Below are 23,990 nucleotides of genomic sequence, written 5' to 3' on the forward strand. Positions count from 1 at the left end.
GGAGCTGAGAAGCTAACATTGCTAAGAAACAGTAGAAATCTATAGTCACCTAAATATTTTCCCTAAATACATCCTCAAAGCTTCTCTCAACCTGTTCAGATTGCATCCATGTCTTCATTAAGGTTGTGAAGACTTGACAATGTGGTTTTGAGCACAGTATGACTTACTGTGGGCTATAAAAATGATCAAAAATGCAACCCTTCAGGCAGTCATTTCAGGCAACAGGGCTGGTATTCACAAAGAAGTTGTAAATTAGAGGACTGATCTTGGAAAAGATTCCTCTGTATTTATGATGGTCATTGTCAGAAAAACAGATTCTACAACAGTACTCCTACTCCTGCCGTGGTTTGCGAATACAGACCCTAATGTCTAAAAAGGCTACCCGCACTGTTCAGCTACACAGTGAGGTTTTGTTATTTTTTGTAGTTCACAGTAAGTCATACTCTGTTTAAAAGCACATCGACAAGTCTGTGAGACTTTAATGAAGACCTGGATGTGGTTTGAGCAGGCTAAGAGACGTTTTGAGGCTATATTCATGGAAAGGATTTGGGTGACTGTTGACTTCTAGTGTTGCCAACATTAACCTTGCAGCTCCAGCTCTAAACTGAACAAGCAAAATTTGGACTCCAAATATGTTTTAGCTGGTCAGCTACATCTAGAGTAAGTGGAAAATCATGTAAATTTGATTTTTCACAGAACCACTCTTTTCAAGGCCTGTTTTCTTGGACACTGATTAGGCCTAGCCCTGGATTTAGAACATTTTCTTTTTTTCAATATTAATAAAATACTAATCAGAGAAAGGTTTCATCAATGTCAGGAAGCCATCCCTCCTACTTCAAATTTTTTACATAATTATTTAGTACATCATAACCTCATTGCAGTGAGTAACATAATCAGAGCACTCTGTTATATATTTGGAGGAACATTTTAATCTAATCTCTCCAGTATTTATAATGATTATCTAAACATAGAGACTGACTAAATGACTGGACTACACTTTCATCACAAGGAAAAAAATCACATGGATTCAAACTCATCAATGCGTTGCTTTGTGTTTCCTTGTCGGATTTGACGCAAGGTCTTGTATTTGTCCCTGCCTAACCGCACATTCTCTGCGTGAATCAGGTCGTTCTCTGTCTTCTTGCTGTCATCACGAGCATCAGCCAACTCTGAACTTAGAGCCTGCGAAAACACAAAGAAGATTCCATGTGAAACCCTAAAACATGTTGTTAGTTTAAATGTCTTGTTATTGTTATAATCCCAAAAAGGAATATTCAGGTCATATATATGAAACAATGCTATTAAAAACTCTACAACTGCAATTGAGGTTTCTTAACATTAGGTTTGCAAGTAAGCATTAATTTGTCACTTTTCTCTAAAAACGATTTACTTTTTCAGCATTCTATAATACTAAATCTCCATTAAATTTCAACATCAACAAGTATTCCTGGTAATACTGACAGAATGCACTGTTTGCAGTCAAGCATTTTAAAAACTTTATTATTTACTTTAATAAAGAAGTATGACTTACTGTAGACTATTTTTTATAGTCCACAGTAAGTCATACTGTGCTTTAGTAGGCAATTTAACTCATTCATTTTATGTGCTTTCATTAAGTAGAGTTATGTAAGACCATCTAGTAAACAACATCAGTGTAGCACAGAGCTTGGGTCAAAGGTACTTTTGTTTATTGGTTTTCATCCATCAGATGAATATGTCAGTTCCATCCAATTATCACTGCTTTTTTTTTTATATCCACCCATCTCCTATGCATATGAAACCATTTGAAAGCTGCATGGGCTGGCCGTTTTAGTGACATTACACTGTAGGACATTACACAGGTTTTTTTTTTTACAACAGTACAGCTAAATGCTGGCTGCCTTTGTGACCCTAAACCATAGTTGCAAGTCCCCTGCCCCCCAGGCAGAAAGAGACCTTACGCTATATGGCTAAGGACTCTTTCAAGGCCAGATAAGCAACACTATATCATGGTCTGGGAAATACACCCCCACTGGCCAGCTGAGGAACTGTGTGTATGTGTTGAGGGTTGTTTTGTTTATAGTTTATTATGTATTTTGTTATTTTTGTAAAGAGTCCTTAGGTTTGAGAGATGTGCTATATAAATTCAAGTCATATAATATCTACATTGGTCTTTCTTTGCTAATCTAACTTGCTATTTTTGGTGCAAACAGTCACTTTTCTCCATACTCACCAGAAGACGTTTCTGTAGCCGTTCATTCTTCTCTGTCTCCGTCATACGCTGCTCTTCACTGCGATCCTGATACGTTCCTGCAGATGTGAGCTCTGCACTGGCCTCAGCGCTGCTCTCATCGTTCTCATCATGGTCATTCTCTGGATGGGATGTTGCCTGGATGTGGACCCCCACTATCTTGCTCTTCAACACTTCTTTCGTCTTCTCCAGGTCCACCTCGACCATCACAGCCTGTCAAGAGAGTCAAATAGGAATAATAAAGTGATGCTTGTAGCAGGGGTGGGCAATATCATGGAATATGAAGTATAACATCATTTCATATCATATAATAATATGATTTTTCTGTTTGCTGTTTTAATGCAACATTTCACATACTGCATAGCTCTACATCCAATTAGGACAGGCCAATTAGGTTCTCTTGGAATCTCTGCATCATTCAACCTAGATTCAACCTTGCGACCTCTCAAGAACAAGGCCAAACCAAGGCCAAATAGCTACATCACAACCTCTTCTAAAACTCTTTTTAATGAAACAAAGTTTGTCAGTGTTGTGAAAGTACTGCCATTCCCTACAATATACGCAAAGCTTATCTTGATGGAACTTTTAAACCTTCATGAAAATATCATATCCAACCTTCTTCTTCTAGCATGCTTGAATATGGTTGGCAGTTATGAGAATGAGAAAAAAAAAAAGTTTTGCAAGGTTTTGCGCCTAGAGATGCCAAAAATGTTACTCTCACCCTTTTCTGCCACTTTCTAGCCTCCTCCTCCTTCTTTCTCTTGGCATCTTCTAACAGAGAGATCTTGGATGTTAGCATAGCTAACTCCGTGGCCTTTGGAGAGGAAAATAAAACGTCAGATAAAATCTCTGACATATATTGATATTTAGTACTTGCAGTCTGTCAGTTATCTATTACTACTTTTTGACACCATGTCAGACGTGGTAGTTAGTGATGTTTTGTACCAGATTCTCTTGGTTCTTCATTTGGCTCTCAGACTGATGGAGCAGTGCGGCCTTAGCCTCCTCTGCCATCCTGCGGTCCTTTTCCAGCCTCTCCGCCTCCTCTTGGGCAAACTTCCTCTCCTTCTCCAGCTCCAAAGCCCGTTTGGTCTGCTCTTCAAGTTCTGCTTTAGCAAACACAGCACAACTGGATCTACATTACAAAGGCTATTTTCATTTCAAACAGTTGCAAACTAATTTGGGGGCTAAGCGTTTTGCTGTTCTAAATTCTTACCCTCTTGAGCCTTTTTGGTCTGCTCCTCAATTTGTCTCAGTCTCTCCATGAGCTCCATGGTCTCCTTGGCAATCTTTTCAGTCTCCCTCTCAGCATTTTCTCGCTTCTTTTTCTCATTTTCCAGCAGTGCTCTGAACCAAAACAACAGGATTAACAGCTTTCAAGAAGATTTTGCCATTGATTCAGAAAAGAGAGGGTGGAAGCGGGAATTGATTCATTTTTCTTACCCCTTTAACCTTCAAACACCTCAGACTTCCAAAAAACACGATATTTGATGTTTTACCTTGTGAACGTCATTGCCTATACCAAATATGATGACTTTAACACATTCCAAAAAATTTGGAACAGGACCAGGCTTAACACTGTGTTACATCACCTTCACATTTAACTGCACCTAATACACGCTTGGGAGCTAAAGACACCATTTGATCTGGTTTTGAAAGCTGACTTTTTTGCCATTCTTATCTTCAGCTGTACAACCATCCAGGGCCTTTATTATCATATTGTGTACTTCATAATACGCCATATGTTTGTAAATGAATGAGAATGAAACATCCACTATTTCTATAGACAATCTGAAGGGTGGAGTCTTTAGACCACAGCACACAAGTTCAGTGAAGGTCCTTGAAGTCCGCAGTGTTTCTGGATGTTGTTGACATATGGCTTCCACTGTGCATAATACAGACATAACATTTGTAGATGCAGTGACAAACAATGTTTATTGACAGTGGTTTGTCAAAGAATTCCTTAGCCCTGTGGTAATATCCATGGCAGAAGCATGCTGGTTTTTTAATGCAGTGTTGACTGAGGTGTCAAAGGTCATAGGTGTTCAGTTGTGGTTTGGCCTTGCTTTTTAAGCATTCTCTTAAACATTTGATGTTATTATGCACCTACAATCCTTGCAATTGTTCGTTGAGGAACACTGTTCTTAAAAACAGTTGGACTATTTCCAGGTGCATTTTTGGCAAGACTTTTGCAAGCCTTGACCCATCCTTACTCATGAAGGACTAGGCCTTTCCTGGATGCTTCTTTTATACCCAAGCATAATTACATTACTTTTTTTTAAATGTTTTCTGAACATTTAACAACATTCCTAGTTTTAAATTGCCCCTGTCTTAACTTTTTTGAAATGTATTGCAGGTCAAACTGGATTTACAAAATCACTGCTTACGGTTTTTATTTGCATTTTACCTACTGCCTAAGGGGCTAAGATCAGTAAAGGGTTAAACACCACCTGACATGATCATGAAGTAAACAGAAAGCTCACTCTCAGAAGAGTGACCTATTTCTGTCACTTTGTGGAAGTGAATCATACGGCTGTTCAGTTATTCCTGTCACCTCTCTTGTTGCCTCTTGTTCTTCTCCTCTCTGGCTTGGGCTTTCATCTGCTGCACCTCAATGGTGTCGGGCTTACGGCGGCGCATGTACAGGTCATGGTTTCCCATACACAGAGCCAGGATGCGCTTGTTAATGCGCAGGCGGGGTGCATAGAACACAAAGTCCTGTGTGAAACAGAGATATCTACCACTTTTATGTGTTCTTATCAATAATATTATTTTATATATTACAGTACATTATACCAAAACACATAAGAAAGTCTTTTTGAGGTAACCTAAGACTTTAATTGATTTAGTTAGAATGATCTGATTTACCTTTGATAAAATGAATTGACACCTTTCAGTACAAGTACTACAAGATAATTTCTTTAAGTCTGAGTCAGTTATATGTAATCACTTGTTCAGTTACAAGTTTTAATTTTGACATATTTACGTACTGGTGATTTTTTGTCAATTGGTTTAATGACAAACTTCTTATCATTGAATGAAATGTTACGAATCTCACTCCATGGGAATCCAATCTTGGGTGTTAACCTGTTAAAAAAATAAACATATTTGGGCATATTATCAGTAAGACCAGGAAAAAAATCTGGATGCAGAAGCTATGCTGCAAGTGTGGCCATACTTATCTGAACGTTCATATATATTGAGTCCCAAAGCATCAACTCCCAGCCACAACTCTGATCCTTTTTTGTTCTTGATGCTGAAATAATTCACCCCATACATATCCAGATCCTGAGCAATCTTCAAATATTCGACCATAGATTCCTCTCTGAATAATTGAACAGATACAGGAAGGTTTCAGTACTAGAGGACCAGAGTATTACACAGTAAAATGTATCATGTAAGTCATAAATGGTAGGATGAATGCAGATTTGCTTTATATGGGCTAGAAAAACATTTATGCTTTCACCAACAAAGCATTTTTTTTACTGAAGGGTGGGACTTCCTGTATAACATCCATTATGCTTGAGCATTATGAGCTATCCCATTAATTTTTCAACCAGTGGACTGTCTCTCTGCCAGTTTAACATATTGGAAAAAATAAAACATAAATTTAAAATGTGCCATAACTTTTGCATAAGCCGCATCAAAACATCAACCTGTCAATATAGAGTGTAAATTGGATGTAAATATAATCCATTGCTTAACTTTCTGTGAAACTGCATTTGAATAATAGAGCAAAACAAAGTAATAACTTAACTTTTAAGTGTAAACCACTGAGCCGAGTTAGGCATAATAGGGCTGGAAATAGACTAAACAATGTATAGATCTCTGACTGGAATCGAGTTCCCTGCAATAAAGTATTCAACACAGTAGACACAAGGTGTAATGTAGAGCCATGCAGGGCTACAACAAATCAGAAGGGTTCAGTTCTGCCATGTGTTGTTTATGTATTTATCTTACAGTACCTGGGAAGTCCCTTATGTTTTTCATGCCATGCCCGAATCTTCTCCTCCCATTGCTCTTTAGTCAGCTTATGCTGCTCCAAGACTCTGACCAAAGACATCATATAAAACCATTCATTTTATATATTAAATTGACACTTTGCAAAACATTTCAGAACAGATTTCAGCAAAGCTAAGAGAGTCTAAACATATAGCTAACACCTCTGGGGCAGCAGTTTGTCATGGCAAAGGTATCCAGGCACATGGTAGTCCCTGTTGTAGTCCCCATGTTTGGTCTGCACAGCGTAGGAGGCCAACAGCACAGCGGTCTCCGGCGGGCAGTAAATGTCATCGTTCAGGATTCCCTCCTTAACCTGCAAGAAGAAGAGTCTCTGGGTGGCTTCCTGGATCAGCTCCTCAGCCACGTCTTCTGGATAGAACTTCGCTCGAAATTTGATCAGCAGTGGGTTCTCCTTTCTCACATCTTGTGCAATCACCTGATATAATATATAAACTTGAATTTGCATATGTAACCATACAAATACACTACATTCCCAGTTTATTAATTATTATTAATCTTGTACCTACACTACCAGGGCAAAGTCAGAGAACACCAGGTCCTTTATTTAATGTCCAGTTAAAACGGCCACCTAGTTATTCATCAAAAGCAGAAAACATATATTTAACAAGAAATTACACTAAGCACATCTACATGATGAAACATAATAAAACATTTTTCAGTGCTTAGTGTGTCCACCCTCTGCCTTTATCAGAAAGCCTCCCTTTCTTTCCTGTTATTGAGAAACAGGCTTCCATTTTTTCAAGGAAATCTGCTGAGAAATTTTTCTATGCTTCTTGTAAACACCTGCAAAGAAGTTAGAAGTTGGTTGCATTTTTGGCCTCTCCAATCAGATGTCTTGCAGAGAGTAGTTTGTGATGTTTTAAAACATGTTTACCTCAATGTATCAGCATTCATGATGTAATCAAAAACAAATCAACAAGTCCAGTTGTTGTTATGCATCCCCAAACTTACTCATACTCGTACTCGTACTCATCCACCACTAAGCTTGTCTGATGGTTATAAGCATGTTTTAAAAAGTATTTCATTGCTTCAGCAGCAAACCTACTGCCATCTGTTACTTCTGAAGATCTCAAATTTATGCTCAGTCCATAAAACCTAACTCTACACCTCAGATGTCCAGTTTGGGATCTTTTTCCTATGCTCAGTATCAGCTTCTTGAAGCTACACATCCTTTCTGACCTATAGGGTTGAGCTGTCTTTTCACAGTGAAAGCATGGACATAAACATGTGTAGATTGTTTTTTTTTTCCTCCTCTCTCTCTAAAAAGGAAAGCTTTAAGTACTGTTTATCTGATGGTAACCGTTTTGGTGGTCTGCCAGGTCTTGCATGGTTGTTAGGAGTCCCATTTTCTCCTTATCTATTAGTAATTTTTTGAACTCTAGTTTTGAAAACACCTATTTTTTCTTTTAATTTTAATGTGAACTAATTCAGCACCCTTTGACATTCCCTTCTACAAGACAGCTAAGGTGTGTTTGGGTAAGTGCTTGTGTGAATGTTAGTATTTGTTTGAAGGGGAATATAATGTCAGTGACCCTTTTGGAACTATTTTTGTTGGGAAAGTAAAAGTAAGAATGGACAAACTGAATACTGATAGATTTAATATTATAATTAATATTGGAGGCTTTTTTGCAATTATGTGATAAATATATTCATCCTGCTTTCCTTGTTTTGACTGGAAATTAAATAAACATAAGGGTGGTCTCTGACTTTTGCACAGCACTGTTCATGCCAGTTTTATCAGGTGCAGCTAACATATTGGTGAACCTTATGAGTTAACAATTACTTACTGTGGTCTGTCTATTGTTGCACAATTTATCAACTGCCCTCTTCTATCAATGGAACGGGACCACTATAGAACAACTGATTACCAGATATTATTTTGTTCATGGACCTTTCTTAGTACAGCAGTGAACCTGGCATGATGGCATGTTAGTTGGTGTTGAGCTGGCATGAGTGAATCACTTCATTAGACACACCTACATTGCTAAAACACTGTTTTCCATGCTTTCTATGTTTTTTCACGTGAGTTGTCTAGCTCTTCAACAATGGTCAGTTTATGATTACAGAACCACTTTTAGATGGGGTAGAGGGCATCTGATAAATTATGCAATGGGCTATAGGCAGCTATTATATCTACACAGTGCGCCTATGGTATACTGATGTAACTGATAAAATGTCCAAGGACTGTAGATAGAAGTACAAACTGGCAACTCAGTGTAGTGAAAATGTGTCACATACATTCTGTCAGAAACCACCCTTCATTTATGTAATCTCCATTAAAATGCCCCTTATTGATAAGTTATTTATTTTTCAGGAGATGTTTCCAGAAATAAGGAAGGAGAAAGAAAATCAGTGAACAAACAGGAGTTTCCAAAACTGGAGTTGGGGTCTTTGAGAAGTAGGAGACAATCAGATCTAGATGCTATGGCTGTAAAAGGACGTGTGGTTGTCGAGATACTTTCACTGAGAAAAGACAAAAGAAATTAAACAAATTAAACTGCAAATTAAACAAGCTGCCAGTGTACTGGCAGACCTTAGCATCATTGAATGTTTGGGATTGCCTGGGTCATGAGAAGCAGACAATGTAACCTCTAATGTAAGTTCTAAGCCTGAAGTGAGGAAAAATATCCCCACAATCTTCTTTGAAAAACTGAAAGTCTCCTGAAAAGAATGGAAGCTGTATTAAAGAAAAAAGGGTGGATACACTAAATACTGAAACCTTTGATGTTATGTTTAGCTGTTGAGGATTCTGTGTAATGTTCAGTGAAATATGCTTCCTGCTTTTTTCCTTTATAGTGAAAGATAAAGAACTTGTACCTAATGGCTGTTTTGACTGGATAATGTATAAAAGAAAGCTGGCCTCTGACTTTTGCACAGTATTGTATATTTTGTTGAAAACTGAAAATATATTTGTTATATTTTCCAATTTATTCCATTTTCTGAAAGTTATATCCACATAGTGACTCAGTAGTAATGTTTTCTGTTGTGCATGTGGCAAATCATTTTAAGTCATCTCAAACAATTCAAGAGTATTAAATGGCATTAGCAGGACTGACCCGCTTGTTGAGTTTCAGCCATGTGGAGAAGCCCTTGCTGTCCTGGTACTGTAGTCCAAAGAACCATATCTCCCTCAGTCCAATTGTCTTCACTATCTTCAAAAGAGGAAAGCACAACGTTTATATGTACCATAATATCAGTGAATCATCGTTGACTTTAGGCTTTACATTTTGATCAGAGCTGTGCTGTTTAGTGGATTGGTCTGTGACAAATCTCTAAAGTCCTCCATATGTTTTTCCCATTTCAAATACATACTTGGTCAAAAAGCTGTTTGCCAGTTGTGTTGGGCTGGATTGCAAACTCCAGCTCAGCATCCATTGTAGTAACTCGTACATTTATCTGTGGATAAAAAGACAGTTGCATAAAACATTGCATTGAGATTACTTACATTCTTCAGTTTGTTCGGGTGTGAGCACAAAATTTACAGTTATGCAGAAGACCATAAAAATGTCATGGTTTAATGAACTCTGGAAAATGCTGCATTCTGAAAATCTGTTTGTAAATCTAGTTTTAACCTGTCATTCAAACAGTGAGTCAGACATTTCACAGTGATTATCATCAACTGTTTCAACAAACAACCAGAACAATCAGTTTATAACTACAGATTTGCTAGATGGTCTTATCTAAAAGGTGATTTTGCACCAATAAATTATTCATAAATTGAAATAATCATTCGACTCAACATGCAGAATTTGAACAACTGAAAGATTCAACTAAAAGAAACCCTCCCAAATCTGAAAAGATTACCAAAAGGTTGGCACAAATAGGGAAGCACTACCTGTTTACGGTCATATGCAAAGCGTGAATTTTGAAGTAATTATTTTGAAGTAAAAGTGTACCAAAGTCTGAAAATCAGTGTGTTACATTAGAAATTGCCAGTATCAAAACACATTCTTTCTGCAATTAAGTAAACCTTTTTGTCTTTTAATGAAAAATATTATGATTTTCTGTGTGTACAACTGTACAAAGCTGTGTTTGCTAGTTATGTACTTGAGTTATGTTCCAATTTAGCTAAAACTGTCATTACCAAAACTCTCACTACTGAAACATTTGGTAACATTTCTGAGGCATTGTTATTTTATTGGTAGTGACAAAATGTTTAATCATTTTTAAATAAAATAAACATAATTAAGGTATGTGGTCTCTTAAAGCAAAATTATTTTAGTCCAAAGTCAGTTAAAAGTCCAAAATGTTCTCAAATAATTTGCCATATTAACAATTTTGTGTTAGTTTATATACAATAATAATATATACAATGTGAATTTAAATACTGTAAACAATTCACCAAAAGGTAATTTTTAATGTGTTATACACAGATTTCTTAATTTCAAGAATTCTGTGGACAAGAAATGAATAAAATGATAAATTATATACTGTAGTTGTCTATTTACATTTTTTAACAAGTTATCTGCACTGAGATTTGATTTACACTTTTGTAAAATGATGAATTGTGGATATTAATGTTATTAATTATCATTGCTATATAGCTTTCTCAGTCATTTTAGAGTGTTCTGCAACTGTAAAATTTCTTACATTTTATGTACGGCTACCCAGTGTTCTACTAATTATCTGGAACCTGTAAAATTGGACAGAACTAGTAAGTTTAAACATTGTACAGACTACAAGTTTAAACATTTATCTGCAACCAAATTTTATATTATTGAAAGTATTGATTCTAAATGTAACAGTCAACAATAGTGTAGACTTTTTACGAGTGGTAAAAACAACACTGAAAGCAGCTTTTTACCAATTCAGACAACCATTGACCATTAAATGACATTTGAATTGCTACCTTTTTTGCACTCTGCAACAGCACGTACATAGATTACCAAATGTAGTAATTAATTTATCAATATGCATGTTTGGTTTAAAAAGGTCAAACTAATCAACACCAACAGACAATAAATGAAACAGCATACTGTGAAATGTCACATTAGCTTTGTAAATACAATTCAGTCCACATAAATCGTGCATATTGACTCTATAAATATGTTGAAAAGTACCCCATTATACAATACTGTTAGAAGCATAAACTAGAGCAGTACTTACAGACATTTTCTTTTATTTTTGAATAGCTCCAGGTTTTTCTAAACTTGTTCCCATGCACTAGCCTGCTCCCAAGTCATATGAAAGGACTTGCAATATTTACCAGGATTACCCTTAATTAAACCAGTCCTTTGTGCTGTTAAATGGCCTTTTCATCCCTCTAATCCAATGGCAGCTCTGGAATCTCATTCAGATTATGAACCGTTCTGCTTATATTCGCCAGTCATGTTATCTATTCTAGTATGTTGCATGTTACTGTGTAGCCAGTTTATTTTTTTCAGTGTTGTGACAGTGTGACTTAATTTTAAAGGATAACCATATATAGTAAGCTATATAATGGAAAAATGAATTTTCCTAACCTTTTTACATAAATAAGTTTCATATAGTATATAATCACTGTTAAAGTTTCAAAACTATAAAATATAAAACTATAAAATACTTTTCACTTGGCAGTTCATACAGGCCATATATAAACACTAAGATGCAAAAAAAATGTATTAACATATCCACCTACTCAGCCTACAGCAGTTTAGCCCCACCAATTCATTCTGAAGTTACAAGCAGTGTTTTAGTTCGGACTGCTTTTTGAGGCACAATACAGCCTATCAAAACAGAGCTCATTTGCATAAATCAGTCTTAAAGGCACAGTAACAAAATAACCTGGGGATAAATAGGTTAGAAATTGTCTTGTAAAAATGAATGATAACTGTTTTTGGTATATAAACCCACACAAATGTTATAAGTGGACTCCAGGAGGGAAAAATACAAGAAAAAAATTTCAGACAACACAGACCCTTTAAAAACTCCTTTCTTTTCCCCCTTTCATTGTGCAATATTCAGAAATACTTTAATTAACACACACACACACACACACACACACACACATATATATATATATATATATATATATATATATATATATATATATATATATATGTGTGTGTGTGTGTGTGTGTGTGTGTGTGTGTGTTTAAAATCCAAAAATCCATTTCCCATTGTTTTCAACAATCTGTGTATGACTCGGCCGGCGGGTCTGCTAGTTGACGCATGCGCAGACGTGTACACTCTGCCCTCACTTGCCACTATAACATTTGATTTTTTTTTTACCTACACGGTGATTTGGGATTAATTTAGGAAGCCAGCGAATTAAAAATTGACGCTGAAACCTCCCGAGGCCAAAGTGAAGCCATGGCGGACGAGCAAGAAATAATGTGCAAATTAGAAAATATTCTGGAAATAAGGTAACGGTGTCTCCCTCATCGGTCATTCAGTGGTAGCCAGAGGTTTTGCTTACTAGCTGCGGGCTGGCTAATGTAGGGTAGCTATCTGGTTCGCTCATTTGGATTGTCGGTTTATTTTAATACGCATGTCACGTAAGAAAACTATTTATATATTGTCCATAATGACAGTTTCATGCGCTGCACTGCGTGTTTTGTCCATTTTGAATTCCCGAAGCTCGCTATTATTAGCTATTGCTTGCTGGATAGTGATTATTGGTAGTCAGCTAGCTAGCTAGCTAGGTATTTGCCGAACAAAGGAGCTAGCTGAAATTGCTAACAGTACCCTAGCAGTTGTTCACCTGTACCGTGTATCTTACCACTTGCATTCCGACACAGAAACTTTGGGTAAATTGGGAAACTTTTTGACAAACATCACAGTTGTCCTTCAAAACCACTCACCTCAACTGAAGTGTTAGTAATTTCACTTATTAAATATTTCACGAATGGCTTAACCATTTGTGTGTGGTGTGCTTCTTCGACATGTACAATAGGTTACATTGTTTGTAAAAAAAAAAAAAATCACTGCCCATACCCATTTATTTAAAAGCCAAAGGCCAAACAGCAGCATGATGGATAAACTAAAATCAGTTCTTATGAGCACGTCACATCTCTCAAAAACACTTAGTTATTTTTCAGCACACAAGCAGCAGCATCTTTCTAAGTAACACTGACGAGAGCAATGTGTTTGAAATTCCATGACCAGACAAGAACGGTGCTCTCGCGGGTAGTGTTAGTTTTGTGTTCTTTTTTGGCAATAATACACATTTTGAAAAATTGCAGAATTCCAGCTACCTAAAAGCTGTATGTGCTTGTTTTAAATGTCTCCATGTAAAATCTGGCAACATGTTCAAACATATGATTCAGGAACAAAACTCTTCAGATGCAGAAGATCAAATCCCGCCTGAAGAGCGAATTCGAAGCCCTGGAATGCGAGGAGAAACACCTGAGGGAGTACAAGCAGGAGATGGATCTGCTCCTGCAGGAGAAGATGGCCCATGTGGAGGAGCTGCGCCTCATTCATGCTGACATTAATGTGGTGGGTGTCCAGACTAATAACTGCTCTGTTTATTTAAACTCTTTCACATTTGAGTTTCAAAAGAAAATTTCTGTAAGGCCTCTCTTTAACCTTTTATGGCTCATGATGAAGTGTACACCTCAGGTCAGTGCACTGGCACGTCACATGGAGTTGTTCTGCTTTTTTGAAATTTGGCTGGAGTAGCCTGAGCACTTTATGTACTTAACATTGGCTATCTGGTTTTGATTCTGACAAGCACCAGAGCCTGTGTGCATTTTAGGTATCTTGAAAAAACAACATGGAAATGTGCACATGTAGCTATGAGCTGGATAAACATACGAGCAATATTATCGATGTAATCATACAGCAATGTTTCCCAACACTAGGCCAAAAGTACCCTGCACTACACATAACAGTTTCATCAACTGACAACCCCTCTTGAGTTAAAGAGCAGGAAGAACACTAAAATGTGTGCACCATAGGGACAATTGATGACCAGGATTGGGAAACAATGAGACTAAAGTATTATAACTTCATTATTTATGTGTCTGGATTTGCCTGATGAAACTTTTGCTTTTCATTGCATTGCAACACTTGCATGCAGACCACAATGACTGGTATTTTTTTATCTCCATGAGGGCTGGGTATGGCTTTGGCATCTGAAAATATCTACAGTAGGAAACAATATGTGTTTATGAAGTTTTGTGAAAGTTACCACACCAAAGAAAATAATGTAGCTATTCCTCTGTTCTTCACTACTGTCATGTGTTGCCATGAAGTTTGTAAGGAACACATCTGGATGAGCAGCTGGACCACTATTTCTGATGTTTTTGAACATACACTTATAGTGATGTATTTCTTTTATTTCACATGGATCCGTTCATCCATTGGGCTGACTAGAGATTATGAATATAACAAAAATACTATTCATTGTGGATTACAATCAAGCTTTTTGAAGCTTGTCTCAGTCAGGCAGGTCTTGAGAAATTAAACGAGGCTATACATTGGCCTCTGTGTAAACAGACAGTTGGGTTTTCCTTTAAAATGGAAACGCTTAATTGATCAGGTCTTGGAATATTTGGGGTTTGGATGTAAGCTAAAATTAACATTTCCCATCAGGAGAACCAGTCTTGATGTGTAATGTTAACACTTAAATGTGCTCACATAAGCTAGCCAGCTAATACTATTTGGAATGATGCCCAAATTGATGTGTGAGTGCTGTTTTTATGAGTGAAGCTGTCTTTATTTTTTGGCCTCAAGATGGAGAGCACCATTAAACAGTCCGAAAATGATCTGAACAAGCTGTTGGAGACCACACGCCGCCTCCATGATGAGTACAAGCCCCTGAAGGAACACGTGGATGCTCTGAGGATGACTCTTGGCCTAAATAGACTGCCCAACCTTAATGAAGAGGAGGAGAGGCTCTCATTAGAGTGAGTCATTTGTCAAACTGAATGAGTCATTTTTCAAACTCAATCACGTATCTTTATATTGTAGGCCAAAGTCAACTCTGCTGCATGTGTTTTAGATAGAAGGGACTTCAAGCATGGAGTCTGCTTTTGTTTTCCCATCCAGTTACTTTGAAAAGCAGAAGGCCGAATGGCAGAAAGAGCCGCATGAGCCCATCATTCCAGAGTCGTTAGCGGCAGCTGCGGCTGCTGCCCAGCAGCTTCAGGTCGCAAGAAAACAAGATGCCCGGCAGCCAGCCACCTTCAGACAGCAGCCTCCACCCATGAAGGTCAGCATTTGCACCTAGGACTAACTATGCAGAGCCTTTGAAAGTTACTTTGATACAAGATGCTTTATTGGAAAAACATTGTAAGAGAGACCGGGAGGGTAATTTAAAATATATCTCATGCAAATTTTATTTGCTCACTTTTTAAAGAATAATTTAGGAAATAAGATGCATTTATGAGTAAGTACATTACTATGAAGACAGGTAAATACCTTCCATACATATACATACCACCCTGAACCCCCAAAACAAGGTCCTTCTCAGAAAGGAGAAAGAAATATAAAGAGAAAAAATACGCCACATTGTTTACAGTTTACTAAAAACCCTAACCCTTACCACGTATATTGCACTTCATCACTTTTATTTATATAGCGCCTTTTCCATGCTCAAGGACGCTTTCCAATCAGAAAATAACAAAATACATAATCATCAATACATAACACAGAACACACACACATAACTCATGAAGAAGTGTCCTAAATATTTCCTTATATCAAAAAAAAAGGGTGTTCTTGTAGCTGTAAGCCATCTATTTCCTAGCCAGAAGTAATGTCACGTATAGTTTGTGATTTTAAGAGGGCTGGACTCTTACAGAGGGTAGGACCAGTAGAAATAAACCACACACACACCATTACGGTATTGTGCAGAATCCTTATTCCTGCAGTCTGGCAGGCATATTGACACTGCAGATTACACTCACAATTTTGGTTGTTTCTGTGTGTAAATAATGGTTCACAACAAACAGCACAACAGGACCTAAAGCTGAACGATATCTCGCAGTGATCGTTCACGCAGCACTCAGAGGATTGAATGGGTTTCAGTCGTAATGATAAGTAACTTGGTAAAGAAGTAGACACAGAAGAGGCTTCAGAATAACACAAATAACACATATGTACATTTTAGACTTTGATTAGTTTGTGAAAATGTAAAATAAAGCTATTTCTTGATTTTTCCACTGACAATAACAGAACCAAAACCGACAACTGACCCATTTTCCTGTAATACTGCTTTTGAAATGAAAACGGAATGACCAAAAGACACACGGACCATCAAGTACACTTCCTTTTATCATCTACACTCTTTATCCATTTTATCAGACCCACTTACTATATAGGTGCACATCGTAGTTACACAATGACAGATCAGTAGTTCATGTTTTTCTCTGCATTCTTTCACCCTGTTCTTCAATAGTCAGGACTCCCACAGAGCAAGTATTATTTGGGTTTTGGATCATTCTCAGCACTGCAGTGACACTGACATATTGATGGCATGTTAATGTGTGTTGTGGTTTAGATACAGCAGTGATGCTGGAGGTTGTGTCCACTTACTGTCCAATTTATTAGACCTACGTTGTTGATGTAAAGTCAGAGACAATAGCTCATGTGTCGCTGCATAGTGTGCATTGGTCATGCTGTTGGCTGGATGTTTTTCATTGTTGGACTATTCTCTGTCCAGCATTGACACTGAAGTGTTTAAGCAGCACTGCTGTCTCCAGTCCACTTGTACCAGTGCAACACACACTAACACACTACCATGTCATTGTCATTGCAGTATTGCAAATGATCCAAAACCCAAATAATACTTGCAAAGTGTTCCTATGGCAAGTGAACCTGAAATAATAGACAGTGAGTGTAGATAGAAGATGTACTTTAGAAGGTGTACAGGTCATTATTGAATTAACTGCAGAAAGTGAATCTTTTTAGCGATTAATGCACAAATTTGTGTCTGCAGGCATGTCTGTCTTGTCACCAGCAAATACATCGCAATGCACCCATCTGTCCTCTGTGTAAAGCGAAGAGCCGCTCCAGGAATCCGAAGAAACCCAAGAGGAAGCCAGATGAATAAATTAAAAGAAAATTGCCATATTTACCTGTGATAGCTGTCTTTCAGAACTTCAATGCATTTAACATAAACAGTGCATACCTGAATCCTGTCCTTTTTGTGTTGTGCCTCAGTAATTGTACTTGATTTAAATTTATTATTAAACATCTTACGATTCTGTTGGGATAAGCTTATCAATGCAATAACAAAAATTCTTAGGTTTGCTTCCTTATATTCATGCCTAAGTAATTTTAGGCCGCTATCATTACATGTTGCAAAGGGAAATACTGTTTTGTACTGTATGAACTGTGCATTTAGCATTGAAAAATTACATGGTGCATAAGTAACAGTTCCATAATTTGTCATCAGAGATGAAAAGTCATCTTTTACTGGTAGCAGAAATTTAATGCATACTTAAACACATGCTCATTACAATAAACCAACGTTTGTATTAGATGACAACTTGAGTAATGATGATGCTAAAATGTTATACTTTTTATTGTTTTTTAGTATTTTTATTCAGTGCATGTTTGCTGTCCTTAATATTTCAGTAACAAGCTATTATGTAACTGTGTTTTGTACTACCATAGCAGCACAGCTGTTTTTTGTGAACTAGTTTGTTGATTTGATTTATTGAAAATTGACTAAAATCTTTTTTCTTATTGAGAAGTGTTAAATGTTTCTTAAACACTGTTTTTAAAATCTATATTGTCATGTGATGTACATTGTGCTCAAACTAGTTTGTTGAGTAAAACTGAAACATCAGTAGTGATGAATGAAGCCTTTCATTTCGTTTCATGTAATCTTTCAGTTGACAGCAGTCTTTGCCAAATTTCAGAAGGATCATCTGAAGGCTTAGGCAGGTCCTTCAGTATCTCACCAAGCAGGCAACCTGTGTCCTGAAACAGAATCCAGCAGATTATGGTGGTGCTCCAGTACTTTCCACATTTACTTTCATATACCTTTTACCATGTTACTGCTTACCTTGTTATAGAGATGTGACTGGATTCTCTCCTCCAGTAGTTGAGCCTGAAGCTGATTCTTCTTCTTTCTGATAAAGTAGTTCATGGCTAAGTCAGCTTGTTCAGCCAGACAGGCCCTGCAGCGAGAGGGCTCGTGGAAGTCCTGCTCGGCACCCTGTTGATCAATAATACAATAATAAAAAGCTTACACAGCATTGACTGCATTGTACAGCAGTTACTGCCAGTTAATACCAGCCGCAGTTTTATTGCATAAACAGGGAGAAACCTTGTGACTCTAAATGCCAATTTCTCAGACATAGATTAAGCCTAGTCTTAAACTGAATTACAGTGCTAATAGTGATTCGTTTGGAATCACCTTTGGAAATTCTTTGTAGTCCAAGCTTAAGGTTTGGTCTGTGTCTGGGAAACTGGCCCTAAGAAGCCTATGTTTAAACAATTTGAAGCCTATGTTTAAATAGTTTGAACCTGTCATTTTTCACTGCTGTTTGTCTAATGCTGTCATAACATAATGTTACTTTGGCAATCCCTACTACTGGATTAAGATTAGAGGTTTCATTTTACCTTCTTCATCTCCTCTCTAAAAGTCTTTAGCTTTAATGTGAATATAAACCGCACAGGCACACTTTGATCACTAATGGGCTCTACTGGTTTGATGGACGTACATTTCCTCTTCTGGTGCTTTTCTTTACATTCAAGTAAATGTTTTTGCTGCTTAATGTGTTTAAGCCGCCTTTTACAGTAGGCCTTTAGAGCAACAGCCTCGTCCATTTCCTGACCTTTGGTACCTGAAAAATACAGAAAAAAATCATTACTTTTCAATCACTACTACGAAATACAACTCAACAGTTATTTTTCCTTCATTACTTTAATTCCAGTACTCAGCAGAAAATATAGTGTTAATTTATGTTTGAAAAGACACTGTAAACAGTCTCAAAAGTTCCTTGTATTAAAACAACAAAATGTCAACAACAGCTAACGGTACATCACAGTGAAGCTGCAGTTGTAGAGAATGTTGAATTCAGGCAGGACCTTTGTGTCCACCACAAAGCGGTCAATTAGCCACCAGTAGCATGTATATTTAAATTCATATAGCTATGTGAGTAAAATAATAGCCTTTCAGCTGTAGTGTTCTCCTCACCTGTCATTCTGTTCCTACTCAATGAAACTTAGCAATCTTAAACAGCTTTTTTTCTCAAACGAGTTGGTTGTAAAGCATGGACGCGTTTTAACTGCAGACACAGCAGCTCCACTTCACTTAGCTGGCTAACTTACCGACAGAACCGATAATGATTAAACTTAACCTTACGGCTTTTTTTGCTTGAGTAGCTATTTTGAACCCAAAATGCCTGGATAACGGATCGATGTTCACTTTTTTTAACCATATTTTTTTATCACAAAATACACATGAGGCAACCGCAATGTTTACATGCTCTTCTTTTACGCTCCACAACATTAGCATTTAATCCATTACTGCCACCTGCCGTTACGGAGTAAAAACGCACGTGCACCGTGCTTTTAAAGGGGAAATATTTCAAAATTTCTGTGTAATTCAATCTTTGAGATATAAACAATGTCATTAATGCGTACAATGTACAATTGTACAATGAACAATGTCTATGACGCAGATTTTATTTGATATCCAAAATGACTATGAATTATTTATATATAATATTGTTAGTCGTTTTCTCTGGGCACTGTTTTGCCTTTCAATGAATGTACTTCTCGGACATTACTGGATTTCTTTGTTATTTAGTATAATTTTATTATTAGCCTGCATTTTAGGCTCAGAATTACCTCTGAGGAGGGAGTGGGGGAAGGGTGACAGAATTCCAGTCCTGCTGAGGGAAGGAGTAGGAAGAAAAGAGAGGAAAGGCATCTATCCACCATGAGGCGTGGAGGCGCATCAACAGCTGATTGTCATCTACTGCTCTTGAGTCAAACAGCTGCAGACTTTAGTCAGATGGCAGCTTTGGTGTCAGGCAGAGAAGCATGCCTGTAATGAACTTTTGCCATGGGAGCTTTTGCCATTGTAAACTGGATTTTTCTCCTGTTTGTTTCTGTGACATTTATTGTGAAGAAAATCACCCTAGAATACTACAGCAAAAAAGGGACACTGTAAGAAACTATAATAATGAAAAGCTTACATACCCTACATTAACCATAAAAAAACAATGTTCCATTTAAAAATGCTTACAATGGACACTGAATGTCCATCAAAACCCATCACCCATGTCCTTACAACTCTATCACCTTTCTAATTATAACTCTCTCCAAGAATGGAAGTTTAGGCAGATCCATCTGTGCCCTAAAATTAGCCCCTCTTGGTGGCCAGGCCTCCTGGAGCTGTGTCAGACTGACACATTGCTTCAGCTTACATTTGTTTTGTCTCTCTGGATACAACAACTAGATTCCCTTGTCATTCCAGACTGAAGGATAACAGTTTTCCACTATAGATATGCCAGCATAGCTGTTTGGCACTGTTAAAGTTAGCATTTTGATTTTCTTGTTTGGAGGTAAGTGGACCATTGCTTATTAGTTGTTAGGACCATTTTTAAGGTTTCACAGAATTATCTTTACTAATAAAGTCCATTGTTTTCACTTTGCTGTTTGACAAACTGAAAATCTGGAGGCATTAATTGCACTCGTATTTTATGCTGAGGTAACTAGTCTATATGTGCTGACTCTGCTTTATTTGAAGGGAAATGTGTTTAACTTAAAGGGGAATTCCAAGTTTTCAAAATTTCTGCATGATTAAACCATTAAGATGTGCACAAAGTCATTCAGAGTGGAATGCACCATTCTGCAGAAACCTATAGTGTCAGAATTGTTCAAAGCAGTGGACCAGATGTCCAAAGCATTTAATGCCTCTAAAAGCTACTTCACAAAAAGTTAGCTCACAAAATTGTTAAGATTAAACAACCTGATGCATAAAACATCATTTTATTTTGAAACGGTTTTTGCCTAAAATGTATATTTGCATGGTAGACATTGCAAGCCCTGGTTCCTATCACCATCACTTTAATGAAAATGTAACCACTCTGAATGACATTGTTTACAGGTCAATGATTTCGTATTTTAAAAAATTGGTGGAATTCCCCTTTACATTAAGTTCATTTTTCTTTTTTTAAATAGTAATAGTTTTTTTAATTTTTCTAATTTTTTTAGTTACTCCCTTAAGGGCCTTCATGTAGGCCCACACTGTTTTGCACTGTCATAACCACATAGCTTACATTTTAGTTTTATACAAGTTAGTTCATTGTAACAACTGAAGTCTTGGAATTAATAACTACAGTTTAAGGTATTAAAGCACATGCTAACAAATTCTATTTCTCCTCCAAAGTACTGCTGAAGATCAAATGGAGTCTTAAGAAGTTCTCTTAAGAATGATTTTGCACTGCCCCACCGACATGAGTTTAATGGACATTTCTAAGATCTTCTCCCTCCTCCAACCCAAAGAGGATGAAGAAGATGGTTCCCAGCAGCTGAACCAAGCCATCGCTGATGACAATGACAAGCTCCTGTCTGAACTTCTTGCTAAGGAGCAGTACCGGAGGTGTATCAACAGCCGGAGTGGCTGGGGCATCCCGGGCACGCCGCTGCGTATGGCGGCTGCCCAGGGTCACCTGCGCTGTCTGGAGGTACTCCTGGCCCATGGGGCAGAGGTGGACAGCCTGGACGTCAAGGCCCAGACGCCCCTTTTCACCGCTGTTAGTGCCAAACATCTAGACTGTGTCATTGCTTTACTTAAAGCTGGTGCTGATCCCAATGGCAGCCAGTATAACAACAGTTCCCCTGTGCTGACCGCAGCCAGGGAGGGCGACGTAGACATTCTGAGAGAGCTGCTGAGATATGGCGCTGAGGTGGACGTCAGGGCCAAAGTGCCGGACTGGGCCTCTAATGCTACGGCCTGCCGCGGACCCCTTTACATGTCTGCTGTTTACGGCCACCTGGACTGCTTCAAGCTGCTGCTCCTGCACGGAGCCAATCCTGACTACAACTGCACAGAAGAGAAGCTGCTGGCCAGAATCAAGCAGCCAAAGACAGTTCTAGAGATGTGTGTCAGGTACGGGTGTGGAGTTGAGTACATTCAGCTGCTTATAGACTTTGGCGCCAATGTCTACCTCCCTTCGCTAATCATAGACAAAACGACCCAGCAGAATGAGGCGGTGATGATGCTGCTCAAAGAAAGAGGTAAGCTTCATTACGCAAGTCAGTTTCTTTATTTAATGTTATAAACAAAGGTCTGGGTGGATTTCCACAAAGAAAGATTTCTTAGTTAGAAAGATAATTTTAGCCAAAACCCAAGCCTGTCCAAAAAGAAGAGAGCTAGGGGACATTTATATTACACAGTCCTGACTTTTGATGTAAATAATGCACTTTACTGAGATATTTTGCTCTGTGGAATATCCCTGTGGTGTAATTGCTCAAATAGTCAAACACAGCTTGTGTTTGCTTTTATTGAGTTGGCTCTGAATAATGTGTTTATCAATGTCTGGACTAAACTCAAACATTTTATTTTAAATATTTTAAATTTTTTTCTTTGTTCTTTTTTCATGTGTGTGTTTGTGTGTGTGTGGGTTTGTGTGTGAGTTGTATCAGTTTAGGTAAAATTTTAATGATTTTATAAGTGAAAATAATTCTGCAAATTTTAGTACACAATTTCTATTAATTGGCTATTTATGACATATTGGCCACATTTTATGTTTTATTTTTTACCAATATGTTAAATTCAGCAAATAAGCAGTAATTGTGCATTAAAGTGTGCAGATGTGTGTTCTCTGTATGATGTGTTAATTTTTCACTTAGAAAACTAATTTGACCATGGGTGCCCAAACCTTTGCATATGACTCTTTGTGCTAGTGGTTATGCTAAGATTTTATTTTCACAACGTCTCCTCCTTCTGTTTGCAGTCTGCCCTAAAACACTGATGTCTCAGACGCGGCTTGCAATATGGAGGTATCTTACTGTGGCAAACAAAGTACGCTCTATTGATAGCCTGGATATCCCTCAAATGCTGAAGAACTATTTAAAGCATGTTATATGATGAAGTGGAGAAACTATGGCCTCTCAAGAAAGCATACATCTGACTATTTTATTGAAAGTTTTTGTAATATTTTGTACCATTTTCCCTTTTTTCAATGTAATTTCAATCCAATAATCAAGTTTAGTTAAGTTCATTGTGTTTTATTATGTACAGTAATATATTTATTGACTGTCTTAACAATAAATTATTGAACCGAAGGCTTTTATTTATTGATTATGTACTGTAGTAGTTTGAAAAGCAGAGTCTTGCTTGCTCAATGTGATTAGACTTGAATGTTTGCTGTTGACAAGAGATTAAAGGTGTTGAGTCTTCAGTTTTAACTTTTTTAATTTTGAAAGCTCATGTAGAAATGTGTATTATTTTAACAAAAGAGCACACACACATAGAACCAATACACAAAATATGTCAACTTTTTGTTTGTTTGTTTTTGTTTTTTTGTTTTTTTTTTAATAATTTAATTTTAGGGGCATGCATTTGTTATTTATTCCCTTGTGTTTGTTAATTTTTCTTTTTAATTTATTTTGTTATTTATTTTAATTCATACGTTTTTAATGCATAAATTTATTTTTATGCTTTTGAATCCTTGAGAATTTTGTGATATTCTTTCTTTTCTTTTATGGTATCTCTCTCTCTCTCTCTCTCTCTCTCTCTCTCTCTCTCTCTCTCTCTCTCTCTCTCTCTCTCTCTCTCTCTCTCTCGCTCTCTCTCTCATTGTCTATTTTCGAATGCGAAGCGCTACCCTCTAGTGGACGGTGT

General features: G+C 37.3%; 4 protein-coding genes across 6 annotated transcripts; 2 read left to right on the forward strand and 2 right to left on the reverse strand.

Moving 5' to 3' along the window:
* Window positions 1-997: 997 nt before the first annotated feature.
* On the reverse strand, window positions 998-13,111 carry msnb (moesin b). The gene is made up of 13 exons (XM_036569210.1): window positions 13,036-13,111; window positions 9,566-9,649; window positions 9,310-9,405; window positions 6,394-6,668; window positions 6,196-6,279; window positions 5,409-5,555; window positions 5,221-5,317; window positions 4,785-4,948; window positions 3,447-3,577; window positions 3,176-3,336; window positions 2,952-3,044; window positions 2,213-2,443; window positions 998-1,182 (listed from the first exon to the last, which is right to left on the reverse strand). The coding sequence occupies exons 1-13, from the start codon at window positions 13,090-13,092 to the stop codon at window positions 1,018-1,020; spliced, it is 1,785 nt and encodes a 594-aa protein (XP_036425103.1). The 5' UTR covers window positions 13,093-13,111; the 3' UTR covers window positions 998-1,017.
* LOC118807256 (zinc finger C4H2 domain-containing protein-like) lies at window positions 12,407-17,972 on the forward strand. Of its 2 annotated transcripts, none has more exons than XM_036569213.1 (5): window positions 12,407-12,597; window positions 13,501-13,672; window positions 14,912-15,084; window positions 15,227-15,389; window positions 17,118-17,972. In XM_036569213.1, exons 1-5 carry the CDS (start codon window positions 12,545-12,547, stop codon window positions 17,229-17,231), a joined length of 675 nt encoding a protein of 224 aa, XP_036425106.1. In that variant the 5' UTR covers window positions 12,407-12,544; the 3' UTR covers window positions 17,232-17,972. The 2 variants fall into 2 exon arrangements, with proteins under 2 accessions (XP_036425106.1, XP_036425107.1); XM_036569214.1 differs by lacking the exon at window positions 12,407-12,597 and adding an exon at window positions 12,635-12,729.
* Window positions 16,386-19,636, reverse strand: LOC118807257 (uncharacterized protein C8orf48-like). The gene is made up of 4 exons (XM_036569216.1): window positions 19,329-19,636; window positions 18,752-18,975; window positions 18,192-18,344; window positions 16,386-18,106 (listed from the first exon to the last, which is right to left on the reverse strand). The coding sequence occupies exons 1-4, from the start codon at window positions 19,333-19,335 to the stop codon at window positions 17,993-17,995; spliced, it is 498 nt and encodes a 165-aa protein (XP_036425109.1). The 5' UTR covers window positions 19,336-19,636; the 3' UTR covers window positions 16,386-17,992.
* Window positions 19,637-20,549: 913 nt separating this feature from the next.
* asb12b (ankyrin repeat and SOCS box-containing 12b) lies at window positions 20,550-23,642 on the forward strand. Of its 2 annotated transcripts, XM_036569211.1 has the most exons (3): window positions 20,550-20,703; window positions 21,531-22,381; window positions 23,101-23,639. In XM_036569211.1, the coding sequence occupies exons 2-3, from the start codon at window positions 21,574-21,576 to the stop codon at window positions 23,232-23,234; spliced, it is 942 nt and encodes a 313-aa protein (XP_036425104.1). In that variant the 5' UTR covers window positions 20,550-20,703; window positions 21,531-21,573; the 3' UTR covers window positions 23,235-23,639. The 2 variants fall into 2 exon arrangements, with proteins under 2 accessions (XP_036425104.1, XP_036425105.1); XM_036569212.1 differs by lacking the exon at window positions 20,550-20,703 and having other exon boundaries at window positions 21,574-22,381; window positions 23,101-23,642.
* The last annotated feature ends 348 nt before the right edge of the window (window positions 23,643-23,990 follow it).

Source organism: Colossoma macropomum, unplaced genomic scaffold (assembly GCF_904425465.1).
Source record: "Colossoma macropomum unplaced genomic scaffold, Colossoma_macropomum, whole genome shotgun sequence".
In the NCBI taxonomy this organism is placed as follows: domain Eukaryota; kingdom Metazoa; phylum Chordata; class Actinopteri; order Characiformes; family Serrasalmidae; genus Colossoma; species Colossoma macropomum.

Bases quoted from the DNA above. Each gene is read 5' to 3' on its own strand.
- asb12b (XM_036569211.1), top strand. From the start codon at position 21,574: ATGATTTTGCACTGCCCCACCGACATGAGTTTAATGGACATTTCTAAG. The intron at 22,382-23,100 runs GTAAGCTTCATT...TTCTGTTTGCAG, and splicing joins GATGCTGCTCAAAGAAAGAG to TCTGCCCTAAAACACTGATG.
- LOC118807256 (XM_036569213.1), top strand. From the start codon at position 12,545: ATGGCGGACGAGCAAGAAATAATGTGCAAATTAGAAAATATTCTGGAA. The intron at 15,085-15,226 runs GTGAGTCATTTG...TTTCCCATCCAG, and splicing joins GAGGAGAGGCTCTCATTAGA to TTACTTTGAAAAGCAGAAGG. The intron at 15,390-17,117 runs GTCAGCATTTGC...TTGTGTCTGCAG, and splicing joins AGCAGCCTCCACCCATGAAG to GCATGTCTGTCTTGTCACCA.
- msnb (XM_036569210.1), bottom strand. From the start codon at position 13,092: ATGGTTAAGCCATTCGTGAAATATTTAATAAGTGAAATTACTAACACT. The intron at 6,280-6,393 runs GTGTTAGCTATA...GTCTTTGGTCAG, and splicing joins GACAAACTGCTGCCCCAGAG to AGTCTTGGAGCAGCATAAGC. The intron at 5,318-5,408 runs GTATGGCCACAC...TTTTTTTAACAG, and splicing joins ATATATGAACGTTCAGATAA to GTTAACACCCAAGATTGGAT.
- LOC118807257 (XM_036569216.1), bottom strand. The intron at 18,345-18,751 runs GTAAAATGAAAC...ATTGATCAACAG, and splicing joins TTAGAGAGGAGATGAAGAAG to GGTGCCGAGCAGGACTTCCA. The intron at 18,107-18,191 runs GTAAGCAGTAAC...ATTCTGTTTCAG, and splicing joins AGTCACATCTCTATAACAAG to GACACAGGTTGCCTGCTTGG.